At 37.9% G+C, this 24941-nt stretch overlaps 2 protein-coding genes across 6 annotated transcripts in view; one reads left to right on the top strand and one right to left on the bottom strand.

Moving 5' to 3' along the window:
• Positions 1-15703, top strand: part of LOC104609186 (FAD/NAD(P)-binding oxidoreductase family protein) — a 42997-nt gene extending 27294 nt beyond the window's left edge. For all 5 annotated transcript variants that reach the window (XM_010275435.3, XM_010275432.3, XM_088892943.1 and 2 more), the window contains 6 exons: positions 3419-3477; positions 6397-6464; positions 6554-6605; positions 8002-8169; positions 8384-8986; positions 15234-15703. In XM_010275435.3, the coding sequence (XP_010273737.1) occupies positions 3419-3477; positions 6397-6464; positions 6554-6605; positions 8002-8169; positions 8384-8986; positions 15234-15449 (1166 nt within the window). In that variant the 3' untranslated portion in view covers positions 15450-15703. The remainder of the gene's footprint in view (positions 1-3418; positions 3478-6396; positions 6465-6553; positions 6606-8001; positions 8170-8383; positions 8987-15233) is intronic.
• An 81-nt stretch (positions 15704-15784) lies between these two features.
• LOC104609185 (cytochrome P450 714C2-like) lies at positions 15785-24311 on the bottom strand. Its single transcript, XM_010275429.3, has 5 exons — positions 23957-24311; positions 22169-22395; positions 17408-17655; positions 16509-16872; positions 15785-16355 (listed from the first exon to the last, which is right to left on the bottom strand). Exons 1-5 carry the CDS (start codon positions 24243-24245, stop codon positions 15930-15932), a joined length of 1554 nt encoding a protein of 517 aa, XP_010273731.1. The 5' UTR covers positions 24246-24311; the 3' UTR covers positions 15785-15929.
• Positions 24312-24941: the final 630 nt, after the last annotated feature.

Raw genomic sequence — 24941 nt, 5'->3', positions numbered from 1 at the left:
AGTGATAATAGAATGGCAAGAGTGAGAGAGAGAAGAAATGAGTTGTATGTTGACCCTCATTGACCAATTTAGATGTTTCATTTATATGTGCAGCCCAGTGGATCCACTTTTAGGCTGAGGTTTCCTTTGGTTCTTTTTTATTACCCAGGACCTTTTAAATGCTATACTATGTTATCCTTAGTTGTCCAATTTTATTATTTGACCTTGGTGGCTAACATGAATTTTGATTAATGTTTTTTTTTATCAATAACATCAACTTCATTAAATTAAGAGAAGAGAGGGAAAAGAATACAAAGGGAGATAAAATAACTTAGCTCCTCAAAAACAGAAAACATGGGGAATGCAAAGAAAATTAAAAACTAGCCCAAAAAACAGCCTCCCTATTCACTCCTTGCTTGGGCAACCCATCCGCAAATGAGTTGGCACTCCTCTTCACCCAACTGTACTGAATCTCAATGTCCCTACCCAGCCATAAGAACTGTTTTTTCTCATTGTTAAAGTTCCACAAACCACTGTCCTCTGTCTTCAACCAATTAACCACCACCTTCGAGTTACCTTCCAGAATCAAACGACTAATATTTAAATCTTTTGCTCTTCGAATTCCTTCAAGCGCTGCAAGGATCTCAGCCCTAAGAGAGCCACCTTCTCCAATAGGGCCAGAGAATAAAGCAGTAACAATCCCTTCCTCATTCTTGAAGACTCCTCCAATCCCAGATGGCCCTGGATTCCTTACACTGCTGCCATCAAAATTCAGCTTTATAAAGCCCAAGGGGGGAGGGGACCAGAACGGACAAAGAGTCCTCTTGCATCTAGTAGTGAAAGCAATCTCTTTCCAGTTTCTTAGCAAGTCATCCATAGGACAATCTGAAAACAACTCCAAAGATTTTAGCCAGTGGACCGCTCTTATAAGGATTCGATCTAACAAATCTTCCAAAGTTTTTTCCTTGTCAGAAAATATGCGTGAGTTTCTTTCTTCCCACAAAGACCAGCAAACCGCTGCCCTAATACACCTCCACATAGTCTTCCCTCGCTTCTTAGGCCAACTGAAAAAAAAAGGAGAAAACAAACCTTGGACAATCTCCGGAGGATACCAAGAACACCCAAAACGGGAGAAAACCCACTCCCAAACAGATTTAGCAACCTTACAAGAGACCATGAGGTGGAAGCCAGATTCCCCATCAGCTTTACAAAGAGCACATCTATTAGGAAGTAGACAATAGTTGGGTCTCTTTCTTTGGAGTAAGTCTAAAGTGTTGATTCTTTCCAGGAAAATTTCCCAACAAAAAAATCCCACCCGAAGAGGAATAGGTCTGCTCTAAATTTCCTTAACTGGAAAGGACAACCCTAGGGGGGTAGGAGGCTGAGTTAAAGTTTCAAAGAAAGAAGCACAAGAAAAGGTACCAGAGCTAGAAAGGGTCCAAAATCTGGTGTCTTCCTTAGCAGGGTTTAGGAAGACACCCTCAAGGGAGGCTAGCAGAGCTACTAGGCTATCCAAGTCCGTATCCCTAATTGCCCTACGCAAGCCAAGGTTCCAACCAAAGCCCGAAGTGGAAGCTGAAGGGACTAAGAAAGAAGAAATGGGTTCATTTTTCAAGTCTGAAAGAGCATACAAGGAAGGAAACTTGTCTTTCAGAGGAGAATCCCCGACCCAAAGATGTTCCCAGAAATTTATTCGGTTACCAGAGTTTAGACCATACCTGATCCAAGGGGAGAAAATTGGAAGCAGATTGTGGATGGATTTCCAAGGAGAAGCAGCTGAAGCCCTTGCCAAGATTCCAGGATCCCAGCCATTGTCTTCCAACCCATGAATGCTAGCCACAATCTTAGTCCACAATTTATCCCTTTCCAAAGAGAACCTCCACAACCACTTCCCCAGAAGAGCCATGTTCCTTTTCTTGAAATTACCAATCCCTAAACCTCCTAGTGTTTTACACCTAGAGACCACCTCCCAACTCACCCTATGATCTCTCTTCTCCTCTCCAAGCTCCCAGAGAAAGTTCCTTATTAATTTTTCCAAAAGATTTGAAACCTTTGAGGGGATCTTAAACACTGACAGAAAGTAAACAGGAAGGTTAGCTAGGGTAGATCTAATGAGAGAGACTCTTCCACCTAAAGAAAGATAACTCCTCTTCCAGGTTGCTAGCCTCTTCTCAAACCTCTCCACTACCAGAGCCCAAAAGCTAACACTCTTAGGATTATCTCCTAAAGGGAGGCCCAAAGAAGTCAGGGGTCAATCCGTAATAGCACAACCTAGCTCATCTGCAGATTCCCTTAGGTCTCTTTCGTTCACATTCACTCCCGCCACATAACTCTTGTCAAAGTTTACCTTGAGGTTAGATATCTGCTCAAAAAGTTGTATTGTCAACTTTAGATTCCGGATCCAACTGAGGTTCCCTCCTTCACAGAAAAGGATAGTATCATCTGCAAACTGTAGAAGAGTTAAGGGAACCTCCTCCCTTCCTACTCTCCACCCTCTTATCAGATTCCTCGAGTCTGCTCTATTGGATCATTCGCCCAAACACATCAACAATGAGGGTGAAAAGAAAAGGGGAAAGAGGATCTCCTTGTCTTAGACCTCTCAACGCCGGAAAGAAGTCAACCACAGTCCCGTTCACCAGGATAGAATAATGGCAAGTCCTAACACAGCCCCAGATCCACTTGCACCACCTGTCACCAAAACTAAAACTCCTCAACACCTCCATGAAGAAAGACCAATCAACCAAGTCGAAAGCCTTCTCCAAATCCAATTTGCAAACCACTCCCTTCTTCTTTGACTTTCTAAAGCTCTCCAAGCTCTCATTTGCAATGAGGATCTGATCGGTGATCTGTCTTCCCTCCACAAAAGCACTTTGGTTGGGTGCAATAATAGAGGGGAGCACCTTCTTTATCCTGAGAGACAGCACCTTTGCAATGATTTTGTACAAGCTAAATGCCCTTCTGGGCCACGTATAAATAAGAGAAGTAAGGTTGCTTGGTATGATCTATTGCCTACCACACAACTTAATAAAATGCTACCAAATATTATCACAAGAAATGAGCAGTGCATGAGTTGATGAGCAATTAATCTTCATGGGAGTCACAAAGGGAACAAAATTTTGAATATCCCTTCCATGGGAGATAAGATGGTCAGTGGTCAATAATGTCTTATCCAAGTAATCAGGCCACATAAAGAAAAACATACCTTGGATTCAATTAGACAAAGAAGTACTGTTTTACTGTCATAGATAACATTCAGAAAGTTATGCCAATCTTGCACGTGGTAGAATGATTTTTCTTTTTTCAAGAGCTTTAGTGGGATTACCTCTCTTTGTGCACTATAGATGTGCATATCTTTCAATAAAAGCTTCATAAACAGATGGTAAATGTTCCTCTCACATTCATTTTTGTCCTTCAATAACACTATTGTTTTGCATTGCAGATGTTGGTGCTTGGGATTATGTTCAACAAAATCGCCATGCATTTTTTGATAAGATGCAGGTGCTTATTCTTATTTTCAATTTGATTTTTCCAGTTGTCTTTGTTTTCTGCTACATATTTATGCTTGGCATAATTATTTGAGGGTCCATTTTATATTATTGAAACCATTAATCTAATTTTCAGGCTGCATGCTATGAGATAAATATGATAAAGGTGACAATGGACCACCTTGCGTTCATTTTAAGTCAAAATTCATTCTCTTGAGGATGTAATCCAAAACTTTCCAGTTTATGTGGTCATAACTCATAAGCTTTCTCCATATCTATTTTGCAAAGCACTCTTGCTCCTCCATTCCTACTTCTTGAATCTATTGATTTGCAATTAACACCTTGTCAAGGATCTGTTTACCTTCCACAAATGCTCTCTTAGCACTTTGCAAAATGATTTTTTATACACTGCCTATTAAGCTTATAGGCAGAAGATCCTTGAGACCAGAAGCTCCTCCTTTGTTAGGAGCCAGGGTTAAAATAGGTAGAATTTAGGCTTGTCTTTAATCTACCTCTTAAATGAAATTCAAATACCTTTAGTAGATCATCTTTGATGGTCTCAAACAAACCTTTTAAAATGTTATCATGAAACTGTCCAGGCTTGGTTCCTTCTCCCTTTCCATTCCCTTTGTTGCTTCAAAAGTTTCCTCCTTTGTAAACTACTTTACAGCTCTGCCCAATCTGAAAGACTATTAAATGATAGTTCATCCAGCTTTGGCAATTTCTCCCATTTCTCCTTGTAGAGAGAAAAGGCCATTACCAATGTTGGTCCCAGCTATCTGGGGTCTTTTTTTTGACCGTAATGTAAAGTATTTCATTAAAACAAAAAGGCAACAAAGAACCCCTGTACAATGAGAAACCTTTGGCCCTTTTTTTCGTTTTTTGAATTGGAGGAGCTTTTAGGAGTGAGAAAGGAAAGATTTGTGCAATGCTTTCAGGACTGGTAGGGGATTGAGACTCCATAAGGTCAAAGTTGATGGTGCTGATGGCAGTAATGAGTGGGGTGCAAATGGCTATGGAGTTGGGGGTGGAAAAGCTTGTCATTGAAGGGAATTCTAAGACTGATAAATTGGTTGCTGAAAACAGAAAAACTTTCATGGGAACTGAGAAATGAAATTAAAATGTTCGATTTGTTCACAAGAGACATGCATTTGAAGATACAGTTTATAGGTCGTCAAACAACATGGCAGACCATCTTGCAAAACAAGGGGTGTACAGAGATCGCTGGGTCACTTTGTAAATTGCTTGGGGAAAGACCTGAGGGCTAAGGGCTAGTCTGAGTACCTGAACCCACAGTCTCACGCTTGCCAGCCCAAGATTTAACCATTAACCATTACACCAAGCAATGGCCCCTCCTTGTAGAGATCAGGCCTCATTGATTCATTTCTCCTCAATAACTGGAATTCTTTTGATTATGTTATCTTTCTTCAAAGCATTCACAACCTTGTGGAAGAAACTGGTATTATAATCTTCCCCCCCTAGAAATTGTCTATTTCACTATCTGTTTACATATTCAACTTTACTTTGGATATATCACTAGTTTAATACTTACACCAATCAGGAAAAGAATAGAGACATCAGTGGTTTCTCCTTGAACTTGAAAATAACAAGGGGTTCGAGCTCTGGCCAGCTGGTCCATGTGACTAAGTATTTTCTTGGTTGAAAGATGGGTTCTTTAGGGCTGGTTTGTGCAATAAATGTAAGAGAATGCATAAAAGGCTGAAGGCACTAGTTAAAGCAAGCCGCAATAAGGAAAATTTGGAAGTTTCACTACAAGTTGAAGATTAAGTTCTTTTGCAGATGAAGGCTGATCGTGTAAGAGTGCAGTCAGGGTTGGAAAACTTAGCTCCTGTTGATGAAAGAAAGACTGGGATGGTGAAGATTCATAGGCAGTGGAGCATAGTTGTCAAGGCGACGCCTAGGCGGATGCCCTAGGTGACAAGGCGCCCTTTGAGGCTCGCCTCGCCTAATCGCCTAGCAGTTTTCTACTTCCTACTATAAAATACTTTTTTAATCATTCTTTTTTGAGATTATAATTATAAAATAGACATTATTAAACTAAAATAATCATTTTGTGTGTTTATATACTAATTTCTTTTTAGCTTTTTTTTTGTAATTTTGCGCCTTTTTAAAAAGGCGAACGGCCTTGCGCCTTGTGCCTCAGGCGCAAATTGGCCCTTGCACTTTTTTTGTGCCTTGCGCTTTTAAAACACTGATTTCACCATCCTAATATTATAGTAGAAAAAAAATATCACTAATATTGGCAAACAGGTGGATTGATCTTGGTGATGGAGATGAGAAGCCTGCAATGAAGAATCACGATAACTTAGTTCCAAATCAACAAGTTGGGCACTATGCTAGTTGAGAAAACATGGGGAAAAAAAGGAAAACATACCTGGAATGATGGTTCTTGCCCTTTGGGTTCAATGTTGAAGAGCCCACTGCTGTTGAAGTGTTTACCTTGGAGAGATGGGAAAAGAAGAGAACGGTAGGATTTTCTTCCATATGGGGGCAGTATGGTCATATTGAAATGTTTAAATGGGCATTTTGGGGAAGAAAATTCTTGATAAATGTGCTTCTCCAAAATGCAGAAGCTAGAAGACATTTTTCTTTTGTTTTTCTTTTAAATGTGAGTTTGTGGCTTTTTGTGGGTGAAAAAGCCCCATATTTGCAGGTGCTTTTGGCTTCTAAAACGCAATAAGCCATAGGAGCACTTATTAGAAGCCCCCTCCACCCAAAATGCAGCCTTAGGGTCAACACACTGGAGGGTGAAGGGGAAGGGACAGACTTTGATGGCTATTTGTATTAGAATTCAAGAAGTTAAGGGCATCCATTTAGTACTTCATAATTCTTGTAAAAAACATATGCATATTTAGTACTTGATTTTGATATTGTACTACCTATTTGGTCATCTCTAACAAGTCAGTTGTAGGTTTGGGACTACACTGGCTTAGGCTATACAAGGTACAATGCAAGAGATGTTGGCAAAGAAATACTAGGGTAAGCACCATGCACTCACAGGAATGCAAATTTTGTTGTTATCATGAAACTACCAGTCAGACACCACTTGGTTTGGGTTTTTGATTCAGGTGCGTGGTAGAGAATAAGGTTCTTCATGCTTCTTTACTGTCATGTTTGCAGGTACTTATCCCTTTCTAAGTTTTTTTTTTTCTCCATTTATTTTTGGTAGGAATTAGGAAAGTGATTAATTAATATGTCACATTTTATTTTCTGCTATATAGTTGTCCAAACAAGCTAAAAATTTTAAAAATTGCTTAGTGGACTTCCAATGCTTTGAAAACTAAGTTTTTGATCAGTTAAATTAATTAATATGTCATTGTGAAGCTTCAAGAGGTATAACTGTGGTTTGTGGCCTAGAATTCTAGAGCCTCATTCATAAATGTAGCTGTTGGCAGCTTTTAATGCTTTGTAGAAGACTAGAAGTTATCCAGAAGGACAGAAACATGGTTATAAGAACCCCCCACAAAAAACTGCCTTAACTGAAAAGGAAAGGGAAAACCATCTTCGATGATTAAAATTTGATAGCATGTCCTAGCAAAAGGAAACAGATGATAATAATGGATGATTGCTACTATTACATAGAAGGTCTATTTACACTATAATTAGCAATGCAACTGGCTTGATTTGTTGGCACTGTAAGATTGCACATTTAGACACAAAAGAGGGGCTACTTCTGGTCTAGACAGTACAGTTTGCAAAATTAGCAGGCCGAACCATCTCTTGGAAGTCCATATTTCATTAATGGAGTCTACTTGTGTGCATAAAGTACTTGCATCTTATGGTTAAAATTTTGAAAATCTAAATACTTTTCTCTTCCCGTTTCTGTTATTTTTGGAATTTCGTATCTCTTGAAAACAATGTTCTTGTTACCTACATTATTGGCTAGCCTCAAGCTGTACTAGAACATCCACTTCTTATGCTTTGCTTTTATGTCTAGCTTATTTATTTCTGTATGATACAGATCCATATGTTAATTTCCTTTGGTAGGATGATATTAAAGTAATCAGTGACCTCTGTTGCATAACTGCAATTATTTTCTCATCTGTGGAGGTTTCTTTTCTGTTCCTTGGTTGGTAAAACACTAACTGTGACATTTTATAGATAAAGTTGGACCGAGTTTTAGGCAATAGTGTTGATTGAGTTATTATTACCTTTAGTTCTGAATTTCTTGATTTCCAAATTACAGTGTGATTTGTTCTACATTGATGTCATTACTGACTGAAATTCTGTCTGTAACCTCTAGTAAAGTATTTGTGCTCTGGAGGATTGTAAGAACCATGATAATTTTGTAGACTTAGGTGCACTACTATTAATGGTTATATATTCTCTCTCTGTTTGCCTTGTTTATTATCAAGACATCAACTAATTGCCTATAATAAATTTACAATATTTCACTTTTGATGCAACATTTTTCATGTAATCATTTTCTTGTAACTATTCCAGGCAACACAATATAAACCATTTTCTTGCAATTCTTATCACCTTTATGAAACTTAATATATTTGGATTTTTGCAGAAGTCAGATTTCCATAAGACAATCTATCCTTCCAGGTTGACATCAATGGCTTTGCAATCACACAGCAAAGAGGTGGAAAGCAAGTTACCTGGAGCAAAACTCTGTGATCATGGATCTTTTGTTAAATTGGATTTGAGCAATGGAGATAGTCTTTTTGCAAAGTTGGTGGTAATCATGATTTTCTTATACTTGAAGCTAAAATTAATTTTAAGTTAAGAAGGAAATAAGTGAAGATATCCATTGTCCTGGAATATAAGGGTATATAGGTTTCATATTTCAACTTTCAGCCAGATGGATTGGTATTATGGTAATTGATGCAGCTACATGCTATAGGATACTTGTTTTTCATTTCATAATGTGTGGGTTGGGATCTTTTTTACAGGTTGGAGCTGATGGGGCCAAGTCTTATGTTAGGGAGTTAGCTGGACTCAAAACAACCGGATGGAATTATTCTCAGAATGCAATTATTTGTACTGTTGAACATAATGTTGAAAACCAGTGTGCATGGCAGCGGTTTTTGCCTACTGGTCCGATTGCACTTTTACCAATAGGTGACAGATTTAGTAATATTGTTTGGACAATGAGCCCAAAAGAATCTTCAGAACGGAAAACAATGAATGAGGATGATTTTGTGAAAGCTGTAAATCATGCACTAGATTATGGATATGGCCCTCATCCTCAGTCAAGCTCTGTTAGTAACTATGGGGATAGATTGTCTTGGCTTATTGCTGATATGACATCTTCATCTAAAGAATGCTTTGAAGTTCCACCTAAAGTAGTCAAGATTGCCTCAGAGAGAATGGTGTTTCCTTTGTCATTACTGCACAGCAATGATTATGCATCAAACCGTGTAGTTCTTATTGGTGATGCAGCACACACTGTTCATCCTTTAGCTGGTCAAGGAGTTAATTTGGGTTTTGGAGATGCAACTGTTCTTTCAAAAGTTATTTCTGATGGCATATCAATAGGCTCTGACATTGGGGAGGTATGTGAGATGAACTTTGGCAACTTTGAATGATGAGTTCATAAAGTATGTGTAGTTTTCACTTCATATTTTCAATTGGTTCTGTGGTTTTTGCTCTACCCGGAATTTGCTTATGACTAATTTTCTTTTGTTACATCACGTCTCTTAACTATATTTGTGTTGCAACATTTATCTGAATGAATGAATAAAGGTGATAAAATTTGTTCTGTCACATCTCAATCTCTGGGATGACTGATTTATTGTATTATATATTTCTTATATTAATAAAATTTGTTCTATTATTCAATAAAATGGATGAAGGTGATGAATGTTCAATATGGATGAGTACAATCCTTGTACATGAATTATACAAGGTTTAAAATGTCAGTGTTGGTGGAAATGTCAGCCGTCCTAATATGGGAAACATGTTGAAAATGTTAGAAATATCACATGGAGATGTAAAAATTATGGACATGGTGGAAACATTATGAAGTATGCAAAAATATGGAATTATATTATATAAAATGATAAAAAGAAGGGTAGGCACACCCTTCTAAATTGTTGTCTTGTTTCAAATCATTAAACAAAGCTAAGAAATTTAATTATAGACAAAATAATACATTGTGAACTTTTCCTATAACCTGAAGAGTCAAAGCTACAAGATAGAATGAATTGTGGTAAATAGTGTTCACCATTTGTGTTAGAATACTCTCTTGAACACATCATAGTGTCAATAGTGTTCATTGGGGAATATGTTGATTCAAGTAAATTTTTTTTTGATCAGTAACAGAGTTGATTCAAGTAAATTTTGTGTCAGTTCCCTTGCAAATGGAAATATGTTGTGGAAATATTAGGAAATCTATGGACCATGGAATTTTATATGTATTATTATTTGATTGACTCCTGAGCTGCAGAAATGTAAATTTGGTATACCAACCACCAACAAATTGGAGAAGATGAATAGTGAAATAGTGAAATAGTAAACTGCAAAAGGAAAGATGAGTACAACCCCTTCCTCAAGGAGGGAAAGGGAACCTTAGTTCATGGGCTGATAACCTGAACCTTCTGTCTCATAAGGTAATGCAAAAGTACCATATATCCCTACCAGCATGAGGATTCCATTACAGTGACTGTCTTTGGACTCCCTCTCTAGCCAGACTGTCTGCAAGGCAGTAGCTGATCTTGGTATCTGCCTGAACGAGTAGTTCAACCCTCTATGATGACAGAGGATACAACAAATCAATTTCTAGAGAAATTTTAGCATCTCAACATTACTAAAACATATGAGAGATGGAACAAACAACAGATGCCCTAGATTTAGAAGATGACAATAGATTCTATTTATAGCAGTCTTTTAAAAGCGCAAGGTGCAAAAAAGGCGCAGGGGTCAATTTGTACCCGAGGCGCAAGGCGCAAAGTGAGGCGCATGCCTTTTTAAGCAAGGCACAAAAATCAAAAAAATGCTAAAAATTAAAAAAACGACAAAAATTTAAAAAAATCAAAAAATTATTAAACATAATATTAATAAAAATATGAACTTAAATTTAAAATAAATGTTTTAAAAAACCTATTATCTAAAATCAAAATATAAAACATTTTCAAGCATATAAACCCACAATATCTTTTTTTCTCAATTACATTACTTCAAGTAGCTAATGTGATATATTACATTCCTGATTCTACAAGCTGCTTTTGTGCCACGCCCCTCGAGGCAAGCCCAAACAAGTCCATGTTAGGGTCTTAAATTCTTAGTTTTCACACACAAAATAATGATTTTATAGTTTTAATTGCTTTTTAAGAAAGATATTTTATTAGGATTAATGAATAACATTACAAAATAGGGTGTTTGAGAAAGTAGATCCAAGTGCACCTGATACAATCATTAATGAACAATACAAAATACTTGTACCCCAATCGAGAAACAATAGATGAAGTCCAAACATCACTATGTTCAGCTTTGTAAGTGAATGGCAAAATACGACTCTTACTCAAACAACAAGAAACACAAGATGTATCAAAAGTTTTCATAGAAGGAACTTTAGTTTTAATAAAACTAGACTCAAACAAAAAGTTTTTTAGAGTTTGGGTGACCCAAACATTTATGCCACAAATCCCAAACATAGTTTCTCTGACCTAAAACATGACTCAATGTCAAATAGCTCAAATAAGTAGAGGATAGTGCTGATTGTGATTTCTCAAACTCCAATGCAAAAAAGCGGCCCAACCTACACCCTTCCCTTTCACCTTCCCATTGTACTGGTCCTAGATTAAACAAGCGGTCAGAGGATAAAGTTAGAATGTTACCTTCATCAACCAGTTGACCAATTGAAATAAGGTTAGCAGTAAGTTTAGGAACAAGGAAGGTCTTGGCAAGGGATAAGGAGTTTGAGGGTAAGAATTTGAGACACAAATCATCACTCCCAATGATGTCAAGTTTCTCACCGTTAGTAGTGACAATATGTTTAGGTTGGCCTTAGGAAGTCTATTCGATGGTTTAATGTAGGCTCTAGTCATATGATTTGTAGCACTAGAATCAATTATCCGAACTTGAGTGGGAGAAGAACAGTAACCAGAGAACTTACCAGATAGACCAATAACACATAAGGTAGATGAGATAGCAAAGGATACCAGTTGTTGTATCTCTTTCTTATTCATGGAAGAAGAAAATTCTCCCTTGGCAGTAGAGGCATCGGACATCTGTCCCTTAGACACTTGATAAGCTCGTGGCTGATTCTTCTTCACGGGACCCTTGGGTAGACAAATTGGACAGTTTGGAATGATATGTCCATGTTGTTTGCAATAGGTGACCTTGTAGCCGTACTTGTTGCTTGCTCTCTTCACTACTCACTGTAGAATATGCCCAAGCAAATGTTACTTCATCCTTGGCCAGAATATTCTGTCTCGTAATATCAAATTCAGGGTTAAGTCTTGTAAGAAATTCAACCACCCTATTCCTTTCCACAAATTTCCTGAAAGTCTCTACATCTTTGGTGCTTTCCCATACAACTGCTTCCAATAACATCAATCTCCTGCCATAGTGACTTCAACATCGAGTAGTAGACAGTTACACTCTTCTCCCCCTGTTTCAAAATTTTCAAATCATTCTTCAGTTTGTAGGACCTTGCAACATTCGATTTCTGAGAATATGTTTCTGTAACACTATCCCAAATCTCCTTGGCTGAAGTCATCCAAAGATAGTGTTGACTTATGTGGGGCTGCATAGAATTTACCAACCATCAAATAGCTATGTAATTATCCTGCATCCATTTCTCATATGCCGGATTAGTCTCTTTTGGTTTCACCTTATTGCCTGTGAGAACCCCTAGTTTACCTCTACTATAGACATGAATCTTTATAGATTGTGCCCAAGCTAAGTAATTTGTTCCATTAAGTTTGATTGTAGTCATCCCTGTCAGAATGGAATCTATTGGACCAACACACCAGGATCTGATTGATCTCACTTTTAGATTCCTCCATCAATCAAACGAAAATAAAAAAAACAATGTTTTCAACCTTTGTAGACCTAAGGTCAGTCCAGTACTTAAAAATCCCAAAACTAGGGTTTCACTATACCTAGCCACTCAAAATAGAGCTTTCCAAACCACTTCCAACTGCAACCACCCACTTTTGGAGGTAAAAAGGAACGTTCCAAGCCTTGAGCGCCACACATAAACGATCTCTTTAACCCGTATCTGGAAACTCTCTAGTCCGCTAGGGTTTTGGGTAAAAATTCAGCAGCCCCACCTTCTTGGCAATCTATAGCCAGATTCTAACTCTCCAAACCCTCTACCAACTAGGCATGAAAGTTCTCTAAATGATCAACAATTTATCTCTCCATACACCTTTCGATTAGAAAAGTGTATGGGAAAAGAAAAGAAAAAAGGATAAAAGAGAAGGGGGACCTGCTCTGATACCAAGATGCGATTCAGACCGATAAAAAATAGTAAAATAATTCAGATTATAGCAAAAGAAGTAGAGAAGAAGAAGACAACCAGAAGAAGGGAGAAAGGAGTTCAATAATCTCCTCTTTCTCCACTCTAATCTTTTACTAATCTTACTTAAGTTACATAATTTACAAGTTTGCCCTTAAGTGGGCATCCACTTCATCAGCATACTTAGAAAACATAAACAAGAATTAAAGACCCATAAAGAAAAGGCCCATTAAGAACAAATAACAAGAAAGAACTAATCAATAAGACAATAATGGGCTAGGGCCCATTTGGCCTAGTCTCTCTACATGGGAAGAGAGAAATAACAGGATTTTCCAAGGCCAAGAAAAATCACTACTTCAAGTTATAGAAGGCATCACCATCAAGGTGATACATTGGCTGAAAACTATGGACCTCTTCAAGGATTTTTCTGCAGATGACTTGCTTAGAGGTTGGAACATAGTGGCAGGCTCTTCCATCCCTCCTACAGTCCTACTATTGTTAATGAGGAGTGGACCCCACCCTCACATTTTTCTGTGAAATTGAACTTTGATGGCAGTTCTGTGGGAAAATCTATCTAGAAAGAATCAACACTGGTGATCTACTCCAAAAGAAGAGACCCAATACTTGTTTGTCACCTCAGTGGTGTGTTCTTTGTAAAGCGGATGGGGAGACTGGTTTTCACTTACTGGTGTCTTGCCATTTTGCGAGGTCAATTTGGGAATGGGCTTTGTCCCTATTTGGATGTAGTTGGAATACCCCATCAGACTTGCAAGGCCTTTTTTCCCCTTCTTTTTTTAGGTGGCGGATAAAAAGGGGAAGGACAATGTGGAGAGGACTAAGGGTTGTAGTATGTTGGACACTTTGGGAAGAAAGAAACTCCAGGATATTCTCAGAAGCTCAGAGAGGAGCAGCAGATCTGAGGGCTATCATTCATATTAGGGCGGTACAGTGGCTGAAATCTTTGGAGCTTTTCACAGATTACACTGTGGATGACATGTTGAGGAAGTGGGGTGAAATTGCAAATTGCACATAGACTAAGTCAGTAATGAGTGTGGCTTGGACCCCTCCACCTAGTGGATTCGTGAAACTAAACTTTGATGGGTGTAGCAGGGGAAATCCGGGACAATCGGGGATTGGGGGTGTTTTTAGGGATGAAAATGGGGTCATTTCTGTTGTGTTCTTAGGCCCAATTGGAGTGAGATCTTTGCAGTTATGGATCTTTGCAGTTATGGAAGGAGTACAGAAAGCTAAGGAGTTGAACATCAGGAAACTCTTAATTGAAGGGGATTCAGAGGTGTTGATAGGGTGGCTGATTAAAGATCACAATGGCTTATGGAAGTACAATAATGAGAGGAGGAAATTCAAGTGGCTGGTGCGGGATATGGAAGTTAAGATACTTTGGGTTAAAAGATCGGCTAATTCCCTAGCTGACGGTTTAGCTAAACAAGGGGCAGAAAGGGATTCACTTTTTTGGGCTAAGCTGTAACTATAGTGTGTTTTCTTTCTTTTCTTTTCTTTTCTTGAGGTTCTTTGTTGCTCTTGGAAGATAAGTGTGTTTGTCTTCCTATTGTAAATCTTCTTTTGATGAGTTAATGAAAGTGTTATTGATCAAAAAAAAAAGTTCTGTGGGAAAACCTGGTCCTTCTGGAATCAGGGGTGTGATTAGAGATACGGAAGGAAGAGTTTTGGCCCTTTTCTCTGGCCCTTAAGGGTGGGTGACTCACTAAGAGCAGAAGTAATGGCGTTCCTTCAAGGGCTCAGATTGGCTAAACAGTTGAGCCTCCAACAGTTAGAAGTGGAAGGGGATTCAAGATTAGTCATAGGCTGGATGCAAACAAGGAATTTGAATTTGACATGGAAAATAATGAATTTGACACGAGAGTTAGGAGCACAGTTTAACTGGGTTAGGAGAACAGCAAATGGGTTGGCTGATGTTTTAGCAAAACAAGGGGTCAATAGGGAGACTTTATTTTGGGCTTGCTTATAATTTGCTTATCCTATGAGGGGTCACCTTTTTGAAGGTGGCAGTTGTAATTCTATAATTCTCATAATTAATGAAAGTTGCCATTTCCTATAAAAAAAATGTCAACTTGTCCCATTGCCTAGTCATTTTGATTACCAAAGATTTTGAAGTGAAATCTTTACCATCTATTATTATCATCTTAAAATGCACCATCAAACCATTTTGGAACTGATATGGCTACTTATCAAAGAAAAAAAAAAAAAAACTGATATGGATACCGATTTCCTAGTAGGAACTAGGAAGCATTTGATTGGGTACTATATTATATGCTGCTTTATCTGTGTATACTTAATTGACTTGTCTATACTTGCAGATTTCTTTGTTAAGGAAATTTGAGGCAGAGAGGAAGCCGGCAAATATTATGATGATGGCACTCCTTGATGGCTTTCAGAAGGCTTACACTGTTGATTTTGGACCTCTCAATGTATTACGAGCTGCTGCATTCCATGCAGCACAATTTATCACACCACTGAAAAAGAACATAATCTCATATGCTACTGGCGAGCAAAAATGGCCATTGTTCTCTTAAGATCCAGATAATAATCCTGAATGATAAACAGGTTTGGCCGACCAGATATTTTATATTTTTCTCTTTTGTAAATATGAGAACTCTTTCTATCATGGAGAGAGAACAATGCAAGAATCACTTGGAGCTAGAACAGACATGTTACGAAGGTGGAAGAAACCCAACCATCCAGTTGATTGTAAGAATTCAGGCTTAAGAGAAATGTAAAAGCAAATAGCACCATTGTGATTGGGAATCTTTTATTTTTTAAGGTTTTATGTTAATGTTCTCGTAAGCTTTTTGATTAAAAACGAAAAAAAAAGAAGTCTGACACTCACTAGCCTGACTCATGCTCTGTCTGACCAAAATCACCATTTTTCTGTCTTCTTGAGCAAGTCTATATTTCTTTCACTTGAAAGCAAATCTGAGCTAAACATTGTAAACTGAGAAATGGCTACAAAAGACCTTTATAATACTTATTCTCTATTTAGTCATTTTGTATAATCATGCTCCTCTTATAAGGAGATTAATTCCATATTCTGGTTGTATAACCAATTTGAATGCTGGGGAATGGATATAGTTAGGAGATAGGGAAAAAGAGAACTTAGAAACGATAAGAGAGAGAATAATCTTCAACTCAACCATGGCAAATTTCTGGCCTAAGCATGTCCGAGGTCCAAGTCCAAATGGCATGTACATCTGAGGAAGTTTGCACGCACCAGAGATGCCTTGAGCAAATCTCTCTGGCTTAAACTCATCTGAATCGGGCCCCCAAATTTCAGGGAGACGATGTAGTGTAGCTATTGGAATCCACAGGTTGACACCTTTCGGAATGCATAGTTCGTCGATGTGCTTCTCTTTGAAGGCTTCCCTTGCAATGAAAGATGATGGAGGATACAGCCTCAGTGTCTCTTGAATCACCATTGTTAACTGCAAACAGATTAGGTACATATAATAAGCCACTGTTCAACAGTTGGTTGGGCTGAGACATAGATCTATTGGGCCCATGAATGTAACCCAAGCCCAGCCCAAAAAATGAAAGTTTTGCTGAGATTTCCATTTGATAAAGAAGCAAACACATACCGTTTTCATCTTGTGCAGCATATCAGCATTTGGCAGGCCATCACCAAAGACCTCGGTGACCTCAGTGCGGATACGAGACTGCCATTCTGGATGTGAAGCAAGCAACATCAAGGCCCATGTAGCAGCAGAAGAGACAGTCTCATGTCCTGCAACATATATGTTCTTGCAGTTGTCTAAAACTAAACGATTAGCAGTCTTTTGCTCAAGCTTATCAGCATTGGCAGCTTCAAGGATCATCTGTAAGAGGTCTTTCTCGGTTGATGCCACATTTTGTTCTCTACGTTTTGTTACAGATTCTGAAATCCATTTCTCAATCTCTTGCTCCAACCTCCAAGCTTCTCTATTACTTTTGGTTGGGAGATACCTGGAAAAAGCACAAACAGATGCTTTTGTAATTCTTAAAAGAGTAACAATTAACTTGGAATTTTTGCTCCATTTCAAACTCCGTTACGGGCTCAGTCTCGGTCAGCCCACTTCATTCCCTTATCTAGAGGGTTTTGATCAAATAATCCATATTTTTGAAATGGGTGGATTTGAATGTGTGATAGATGCTACTGGAATATGTAAGGTGGTATTTGATAACAGTGGTTGGTTGAAGCGGCAACGTTTGTACTTGAGTCTAATTTTGGAAATCAGGAAAGTGGTCAAATTTTGTATACCCCCCTTGGAGCTAGAAAGAAGTTACAACAGATTCTATTTGAATCAGCCCAACCAAAGAAGATTTTGGTAAGGTAAAGTCAAAACACCTACATGTCACTGATGTGGTGGCATTTCTTCAGAAAATGAACACATTGTCAAAAATATACTAAATGAAAAGGACATAGATCGGATCGGATCCATAGCAGACCTGAGCTGTTTCAAACCCTAGCTAGAGCTGGAACTGGAAGCAGTTTTTATACCTCAAATAAGGAATTCTAATAAATATGGTTGCACCAGACATGGTACTTTGAAGTCTTTTAAACAGAGAAAATATCTCCTTTCCATCTGAATAAGTACTCCCAAAGCAAGCTCTAGAGATCACATCTGCTGATAAGTTTATCAGGTCCTCATCAACTCTGATGTCTGCAAGCCCTCCCCCACCTTCAATCTGATCTTCCCACAGTTTCAATAGTGGGAGTGTCGTCTCGACCATCAGGCCAACCATTCCCTACAAATAAAAGCATCAGAAATTATGTAAAATCTTTAGTTGTAGTTTTTTTTTAGTGAAAAGCTTGCAAGTTAACTCATTATTAGAAAGGGTTAGAATCAATGAACTGGTTCTACCCATTAAACAAGTCATTTAATGTTACCTAATGAACAAAAGTTGAAGTTCTACCAAGCAATTTTTAACCCATTTTCTCAATGTCATGACAAGAATATAACTAAAAGATTTTTGGGTCATCAAAAGTAGTGTATCTTGGATTCAGGCAATTCTATATAGGGACTAGGGGTGATCTTTCTAGCCCAGCGCGGACGAGTCCACAAATTTCTGAGCTTGGGCTAGGTTTTATGATCAGGCTCATCCTGGGCCTGGGCTGCCTGGCCCACAACGTGTATGTGTTGTTTTAATTTAATGTCATGGGCCTGAAATCCCGGCCTGTCCTGGCCAAGGTCCAGGATGGTCTAGGCTTGGGCCCAGATTATAGCCCTTATTATAGGTCCTAAGCGAAGCCCACCCCAGCTCATCATTACCCCTTCCATCCGCAATATCATAATCCTTTCTGTCATAAGCGGTATCTGAAATAAATCCACCCGAATTAGAGTTTCGCAAAACCTTACTACCCTAATTTAATCCCCTTCCATCCCCAAAACCTTATATTTTGTATTATTTTGCATGTATTTGTACTATATATATTTGCATTTGTATTCTTTTCAAACTGAGCCTCAGATTGGCATACTTTTTATTTTAGTAGAACTTTAGGTCCAACATGTTGGTTGGAGGGAATGGGATATGCTCACAACAAAAATTGTATCAACAAGATCTGTGTCCACACATCTCACCATGAGGCTGGGACCCATCATGTCTGCGGTGTAAGAATACAGATCATGTTGGAACATTTTTTTATTGTGAGTAGATCTGGCCTCTAGCTGGAGTGAATACATCAGTAGGTCCAACACTTGGAATGGAAGCTTTGGTTTGTAGTAATTAATATGGAAAATTCACGATTAGTACCATGTACCTTGGGTCAAGTGCCACTTTGGTCCCCAAACTTTAAACATAACAATTTAATACTTGAACTTTCAAAACATGTCAATTTAGTACCCACCGTTAACCAGCCATTAAGTAGCATTTGAAAAGACACAAATGTCCTTTGAGTGTAATCTAATTTTCTTTGTCAATCATCCAAACGTTGACAAAAATTGAATATTTCCAAATCCTTGCCTTGATACAAAAAAGTTGGAGTCACCAAAATGTCCACTGAGACGTGACCCCAACTTTATTGAATAGAAGAGAAAAGGTTTTGGGACTGTTCATTTTCTGTCAACGTTTGAATGGTTAATAAAAAAAAATGACACATGAAAGGCATTTGTGTCTTTTCAAATGTCATTTAACGATTATTTAACACCAGTTATTGGGTTGGCATGTTTTAAAAGTTCAAGTACTAAATTATTGCATTTTTAGGTTTGGAGACGAAAGTGGCACTAGCCCTAAAGTACAGGCTACTAATAGGGGACTTCAAGAATGAAAGGAAGACGGTATACTATGGGATGGGCTAAAATTTTTCAACAACAAAAGAGAAAGGAAATCCCTAGGCTCCATTTGTTTCACTGCAAAAGCCGACAGAAAACCTGCACGATAATTGCGGTTACATTTCTGTCTCTTTTGTGGCCGAAACTTTGTTTTCTGCCCCTTCTACATGAAACCAAACACAGTCTATAAAGTCATAGAGATCTGAAGAAAACTTTTCGAGTTGATGAACCTGTTGAAAGAAATCTCAGTGAATGGTGAGGAGGCTATAATTACCTCGAGACACACTTATCGAACTCGATAGGAAGAGCTGAAAGTTGTACCTGACAAGACTCCACTGTAGGCTGTAGAAAACCAGCTTTCTTTTAAACTATCAACCAAATATGTGTTTTTCACTCTTTTTTCTTCTCTTTGTTAGCCCAATGGATCATATTTTCCGGAACATAGGCTCGGCTTTATAGGCCCACTTTTCATCATGGATTCATGGGGCCATGTGGGGGCCCTAAGGCCTAGTATTCTACTACAAAAGTAATTTGAAAGTATCTATTTTTCCCTGTTTTGGGAGGTGGGTGGGTACTGGGTAGGGTGTGGTTTCAAGGAAAAGTCCCTTTCTACCATTTTAGTTATATCTAAGACTTCTTACTGTATGATCATATTAATTATTTTTATTAGACTAATGCTGGGGCCATGGAATCAGGTCTCCATCACATAACTCCATGTGATGTCATATGAGGCAATGCTACCATTACTGGAATGTTCAAATCAAAGAAGAAAACCCTAAACAGGGGTTCTTTTTGCAAAGGCAAAATGTAAAACCACATGACTCCATGGATTTGCAAAAGAACCCCTGTTTAGGGTTTTCTTCTTTGATTTGAACATTCCAGTAATGGTAGCATTGCCTCATATGAGCTTGTTTCTTTAATTCTTTCTTACTGTTTTCTTTGGAAAACTTGGGTTAGAGGATGGCAACATCAGACCCAAAGGTCCTGTCTAATATGGCTCTAGAGTGAAGGTAGAGAATGATCCTAGGTCAGTAGGAAGCACATTCACTGGTTTTATCAGCTGAGCTAGCTGGCACCATAATCTTCCATATGACCTTCCCTGCATGGAACTTTGCTATTTTTGGGAAATGGCCTGATTACACACAAGCTAATAAGCTAACCATATAGGCTGATCAAATTTGTCAATCAAGCACAGTTTTAAACATGAAATTTCATAGAAGTTTGGAATATTAGAAAATAATAAAAAATCAATAAAATAAATATAAGAAAACATTGGAAAAACTAAGGGAAATTTCCTTACAAACTAAAAGATATTAATAAAATATTTAAATTTTAATAAAGATTGTCCAATATTCCAAAATTCCAAAATTTTTTTCATAGACCAATGGTCTGGAATGGCCAAATTTATGAAATTCGAAATCTTGAAATTAAGTTGAAGTTGGATTACGTTAGGTCCTTTAAGTTTCTCAGGAAATGAAAATCACTTTTGTAAGTCTCTATGATGCATAAGGAAACCCATTACAACTTACATTGTTCAATCTCTCTTACCCTGACTCAAAATAAGGCTTTCAATCAGGTTTTCTGGCTTAATATATTGGATTAGACTTTGCCTAAAAGTCCAAATTCGACAGTTTGTTTGAATAAGTTTGTTGTTTGGTTTATTGGATAGGATACCTAGTCCTGAAAGTTCTTTTGTTGCTTAACAAAACAGTAGGAGAAAAACTTCACCTTCTTCTTCTATAACATTGTATCTCAAGCCAAACGCTACCTAGTGTTGGGTATCCCTCGTAATGGGTGGAACCCACTTTCCTTGATGGGCAATAATGAAGAAAAATGGACAGCCCAACAAGATGAATCAACCAGTCTTGTTTCAAGCTAGTGGATATTGAGGTCTATTCTCCACTATCTCTTTTACCCTTTCTCAGAAGCCTTCTACACATGGGAGAGGGAGGGGTTTTTGATATCCCATTGTTCACTTTGGAATTTCTTTTTGCTTGGGAAAGAGAAGAAAGTAGAGAAAGTCATACCTTATCGGTGAAAGAGGGGAAAGAGTTTTTCATTCTCTTGGGGGGAAAAAAACAAAGAAAGTAGTACTCAGTTCACTTTATTTGGTTATTTTTATAAGTTCTTCCAATTGATTCCTTAGCTATATATGGTTTCAAGTTTCTCCATAAATGCTTTTTGATGGATTTCTTAGCTTTTTACTGGCTAGTTTGTAGTCCACAAATATTGGTAAATTTTTTTTCCTTTGGTTCGTTGACTCAAATATACTTTATTTGGTGATTATCTCATACATCCAAGAGAGTGATTTGCTCTTGACGTTGAAATCTTCTAGTTATTCATATCGAAATAATACATGTTTGGTTAGATTAGGTACTGTAATTTTTGCCTCCATATTAGAGGGTTTTTCATGTAAAAAGCTTCATTTTTCTTGTTTCTCGAATTTGTTACATTTAACTATCTTCTTTATTCTGTTTCACTTGTTATTTATCTACATTATGTACTATCTGCCCCACTTTCTCTATTAGATTAATTCATGGATGGGGATAAGCCAGACTCCCAATAGGTCCATTAATTCATCCTCAGTTGTGCTTAGTAGGAGAATCAGCACCTCATGTGAGTCAGCTCAAGTTTATGGTCAGGTCCATTAATGTTCATTGAACACACTTAGGGTTAGGCCCTTGGTTTAGACCTAAATAATCCCACCCAACACGGGCAAGTTGCATTTCTAATCAAGTGACAACCTTCATGGTCTTTTGTATGCCACCAAAGAATTTCGAGAGATTTCTTATCATTATATTGCATATTAAGAACTCAAATCATATGCATTTTATTGGTCAGTCCAGGATTAGATCTAATCCCACCCAACACGCGCAAGTTGCACTTCTAATCAATGAACACCTCCATGACCCTATACTTGTCACCAACAGAGAATTTTAAGGAGGGTTCTCATTGCATATTGAATGAAGAGATGAAGAGGTCAAATTTACCTTTACTTTATCAATGAAGAATTCTGGTGCTATTAGCTTTCTCTGGTGAGCCCACACATGCCCATTTGACATTGTAACGCCGTGGCCGAGCAAAGCCCCAAGTTGCTCAATCACATATGAAGGTTTGCCTAAATCCCAAGATTTATGTAGGCTTATCTCCTTAACCAGATTGGGGTCGGTGATGTATATATGTTGAACATTGCCAGTTGCATACGTAAATATTGGACCTACAAAAGATTAAACCCCACTTCAATTGAGAAACACAGAGAGAGCTGGTGGCTTGAGATTTAATGCTGTTAGGTTCTAAAGATGAATCCTACAACTTATGACAGCAAAAGTGGTAAGAGAGGTTTTACTAGAAGAGAATCAATATAAAAATTATACATCATTGATCATTCATTCAAGGAAAATATCACAGAAAAATTAGGGTTATTGGGACCAATTCATCTTCATTGATTAGAGCACTATCTAGAATGTCTCTAGCCTATTGATCTATATTGCCTTTCTTTTTAATTTTTTTGTTAGTTCCTTTGTTACGCACAACCCAATTATAAGCAAGGACAAACTTAATTATAGGTGGAAAAAGTACCTTTTTTAAAAAGGTGGTTAGACCTAAGTTTTGTGTAAACTTGAGAGACCTCCCATGTGGCTTAGCATGCAGATTATAGGGCAGATCTGTATCATTTTATGCATTTAGTTATATATTCTACATGCACCACATGCTTTTGTCCCTTCAAAATTGACTCTGATAGATCAAACACCTATTCTATGGACTGTCAATAAGGCTTGATCGATGGTTTAATTAGTCTAAGGTGGATAGATGCATATGGAGATTGATCCTCTTCCATTTTTTTATCAATTGCTTCTGAAATAGAAATGAACCCTAGAGATACTGAATTCCACTCAAAACAAGGACCTCAATATGACTGAACCCCTCCTAAGGATTTCAAATTTGAACAAAGTGTGTAATCTCCAAATGCTACATCTGGGGCATAGGGTGGGTCCCGTTTCTTGGAACGTGGTAAGGTGGCAAGTAGTGGAGGTTCTAGCTAGACCCGTGCACGGCTCCTGCATTTCAGACCCAGAAAAAGAATTAAAGAACCACTTCTAGACAATTAACCACACTTCCCAAGGTTTTCAAATTGGTGGAGATGGTCCCTTTGGGCATCTTGCACCATCTTGCACTCTAGGAAGATAATCGTTTCCTTTTGGCATGGCCTGTGTAGAAATGGGACTTTGGACTGAAAGTGCAGTACAGTGCAGGCACTTGATGTTTTTTTGTATTTTCATCTGTAGAAGATTAATTTGTTCTTGTTTTTTTTTCCTTCATCCACCAGTTGGATACAGTAAATAACAAAACAAGTCTGATAATCATTCGTTGGCTTAGAAAGTTCAGAAAACAAAGAAACTGCAAGCTTTTCTAGTTTCTTGACAATGGATGACAGACACAGTAGGGTTAACACTTTGAGAATGTTCTCAGTTTCTCATCTGATCACCAACAATCATCCACACCCAAACCCTCTTTACAGGAGACAAGTTGTGAGACATGGGGCCCCCAATGATCAGTTGGCTTATAATTCTGACAAAAAGTAAGATATTATGGGACTACTCCTTGGGCACAATATTCTCCTCTTTGATGCAATCAAATAGTGAATGAACAAACTACTACTGTAAGATAGATAAAGAGATGAAGAACACAAAAATTAAAACAGAAAGAAAAGGAAGATTAGTAGATCATAATTAATAAAAAAGTTAGAACAAAATAAAGAGGTTAGAGTTGGATCATACCATATTCCTTCCTCCACAACTCCAAATAAGGGAAGAGAACAGGTGTATAGTCACTGGTCAGACTACCATCTTTCTCCATTAAAGGAGACATGCCCACCATAGCAGACTTGATTCTCTTCATGTCCAAAAAGTTCCCATAAGGAAAAGAAGGTGGTGGACCTCTGATACCTTGCTGCCTCAGCTTCTTTCTGAGCCTTTCAGCTCTCAACCAAAGAACCTCATACAGAAAAGCACAGAAACCACTGAAACACAGAAGAACCAGACTCACAAAGATCTGGGTGCCCTCCATTGATGATTCCTTTTCTTCTCTTCTCTTCCTACTTCCCTCCTCTCCTTGACTTGCTTTCTTATCCTTCTAACCTTAGAAAAGCCATTTATAACTGAAAAAGTAGTCAAACAAGCAAACAACAATATTAATTATATATATTTTGTAAAGAAAAAAATGGTAGCGTGGCGTCTCACAATACATGTATGGCTTTGTGCTCGTGATGCAATACGTCACGTATCTCAGCCCATTGACTCTCTCCTCTTCCATCAAATTTGATCCCCATCGAATGGCCGGGATTCATGGGCATGCATCCCATATATTATGTACATACCACCATATTATCTGGATGCATGGTAGACCATAGAAAAAAGTAAACTTTGCAACAAAAACAGCTCAGAATCACTAAAGTATTGAAATCCAACCATTCCTTATAAACAAAATATGGTAATGTCCGGTCCCAGTAAGCTCAACAAGAAAATGATTCCATTTCAAACACGTGCATGTATGCCATTTTTAATGCATTTATCCTCTTCTTCTGACTCTGGCTGAAATATTTTTATTTCAGAATTTTCGTTTTGTTTTTTAACTGTTAAGTCCATGAGTCCATCACAATTTGCGTCACTAGCTAGCTATCAAGAGATTGAAGCATTATATATACTAATTCAAGGGTTTACTTGTGGTTTCAAATGCTTAACCATAAGCTTGTCTGGTTTTAGT

This window comes from Nelumbo nucifera, chromosome 8 (assembly GCF_055504915.1).
Source record: "Nelumbo nucifera cultivar China Antique chromosome 8, China Antique-T2T, whole genome shotgun sequence".
NCBI lineage: Eukaryota > Viridiplantae > Streptophyta > Magnoliopsida > Proteales > Nelumbonaceae > Nelumbo > Nelumbo nucifera.
This window is presented reverse-complemented; position numbering and strand designations above follow the sequence as displayed.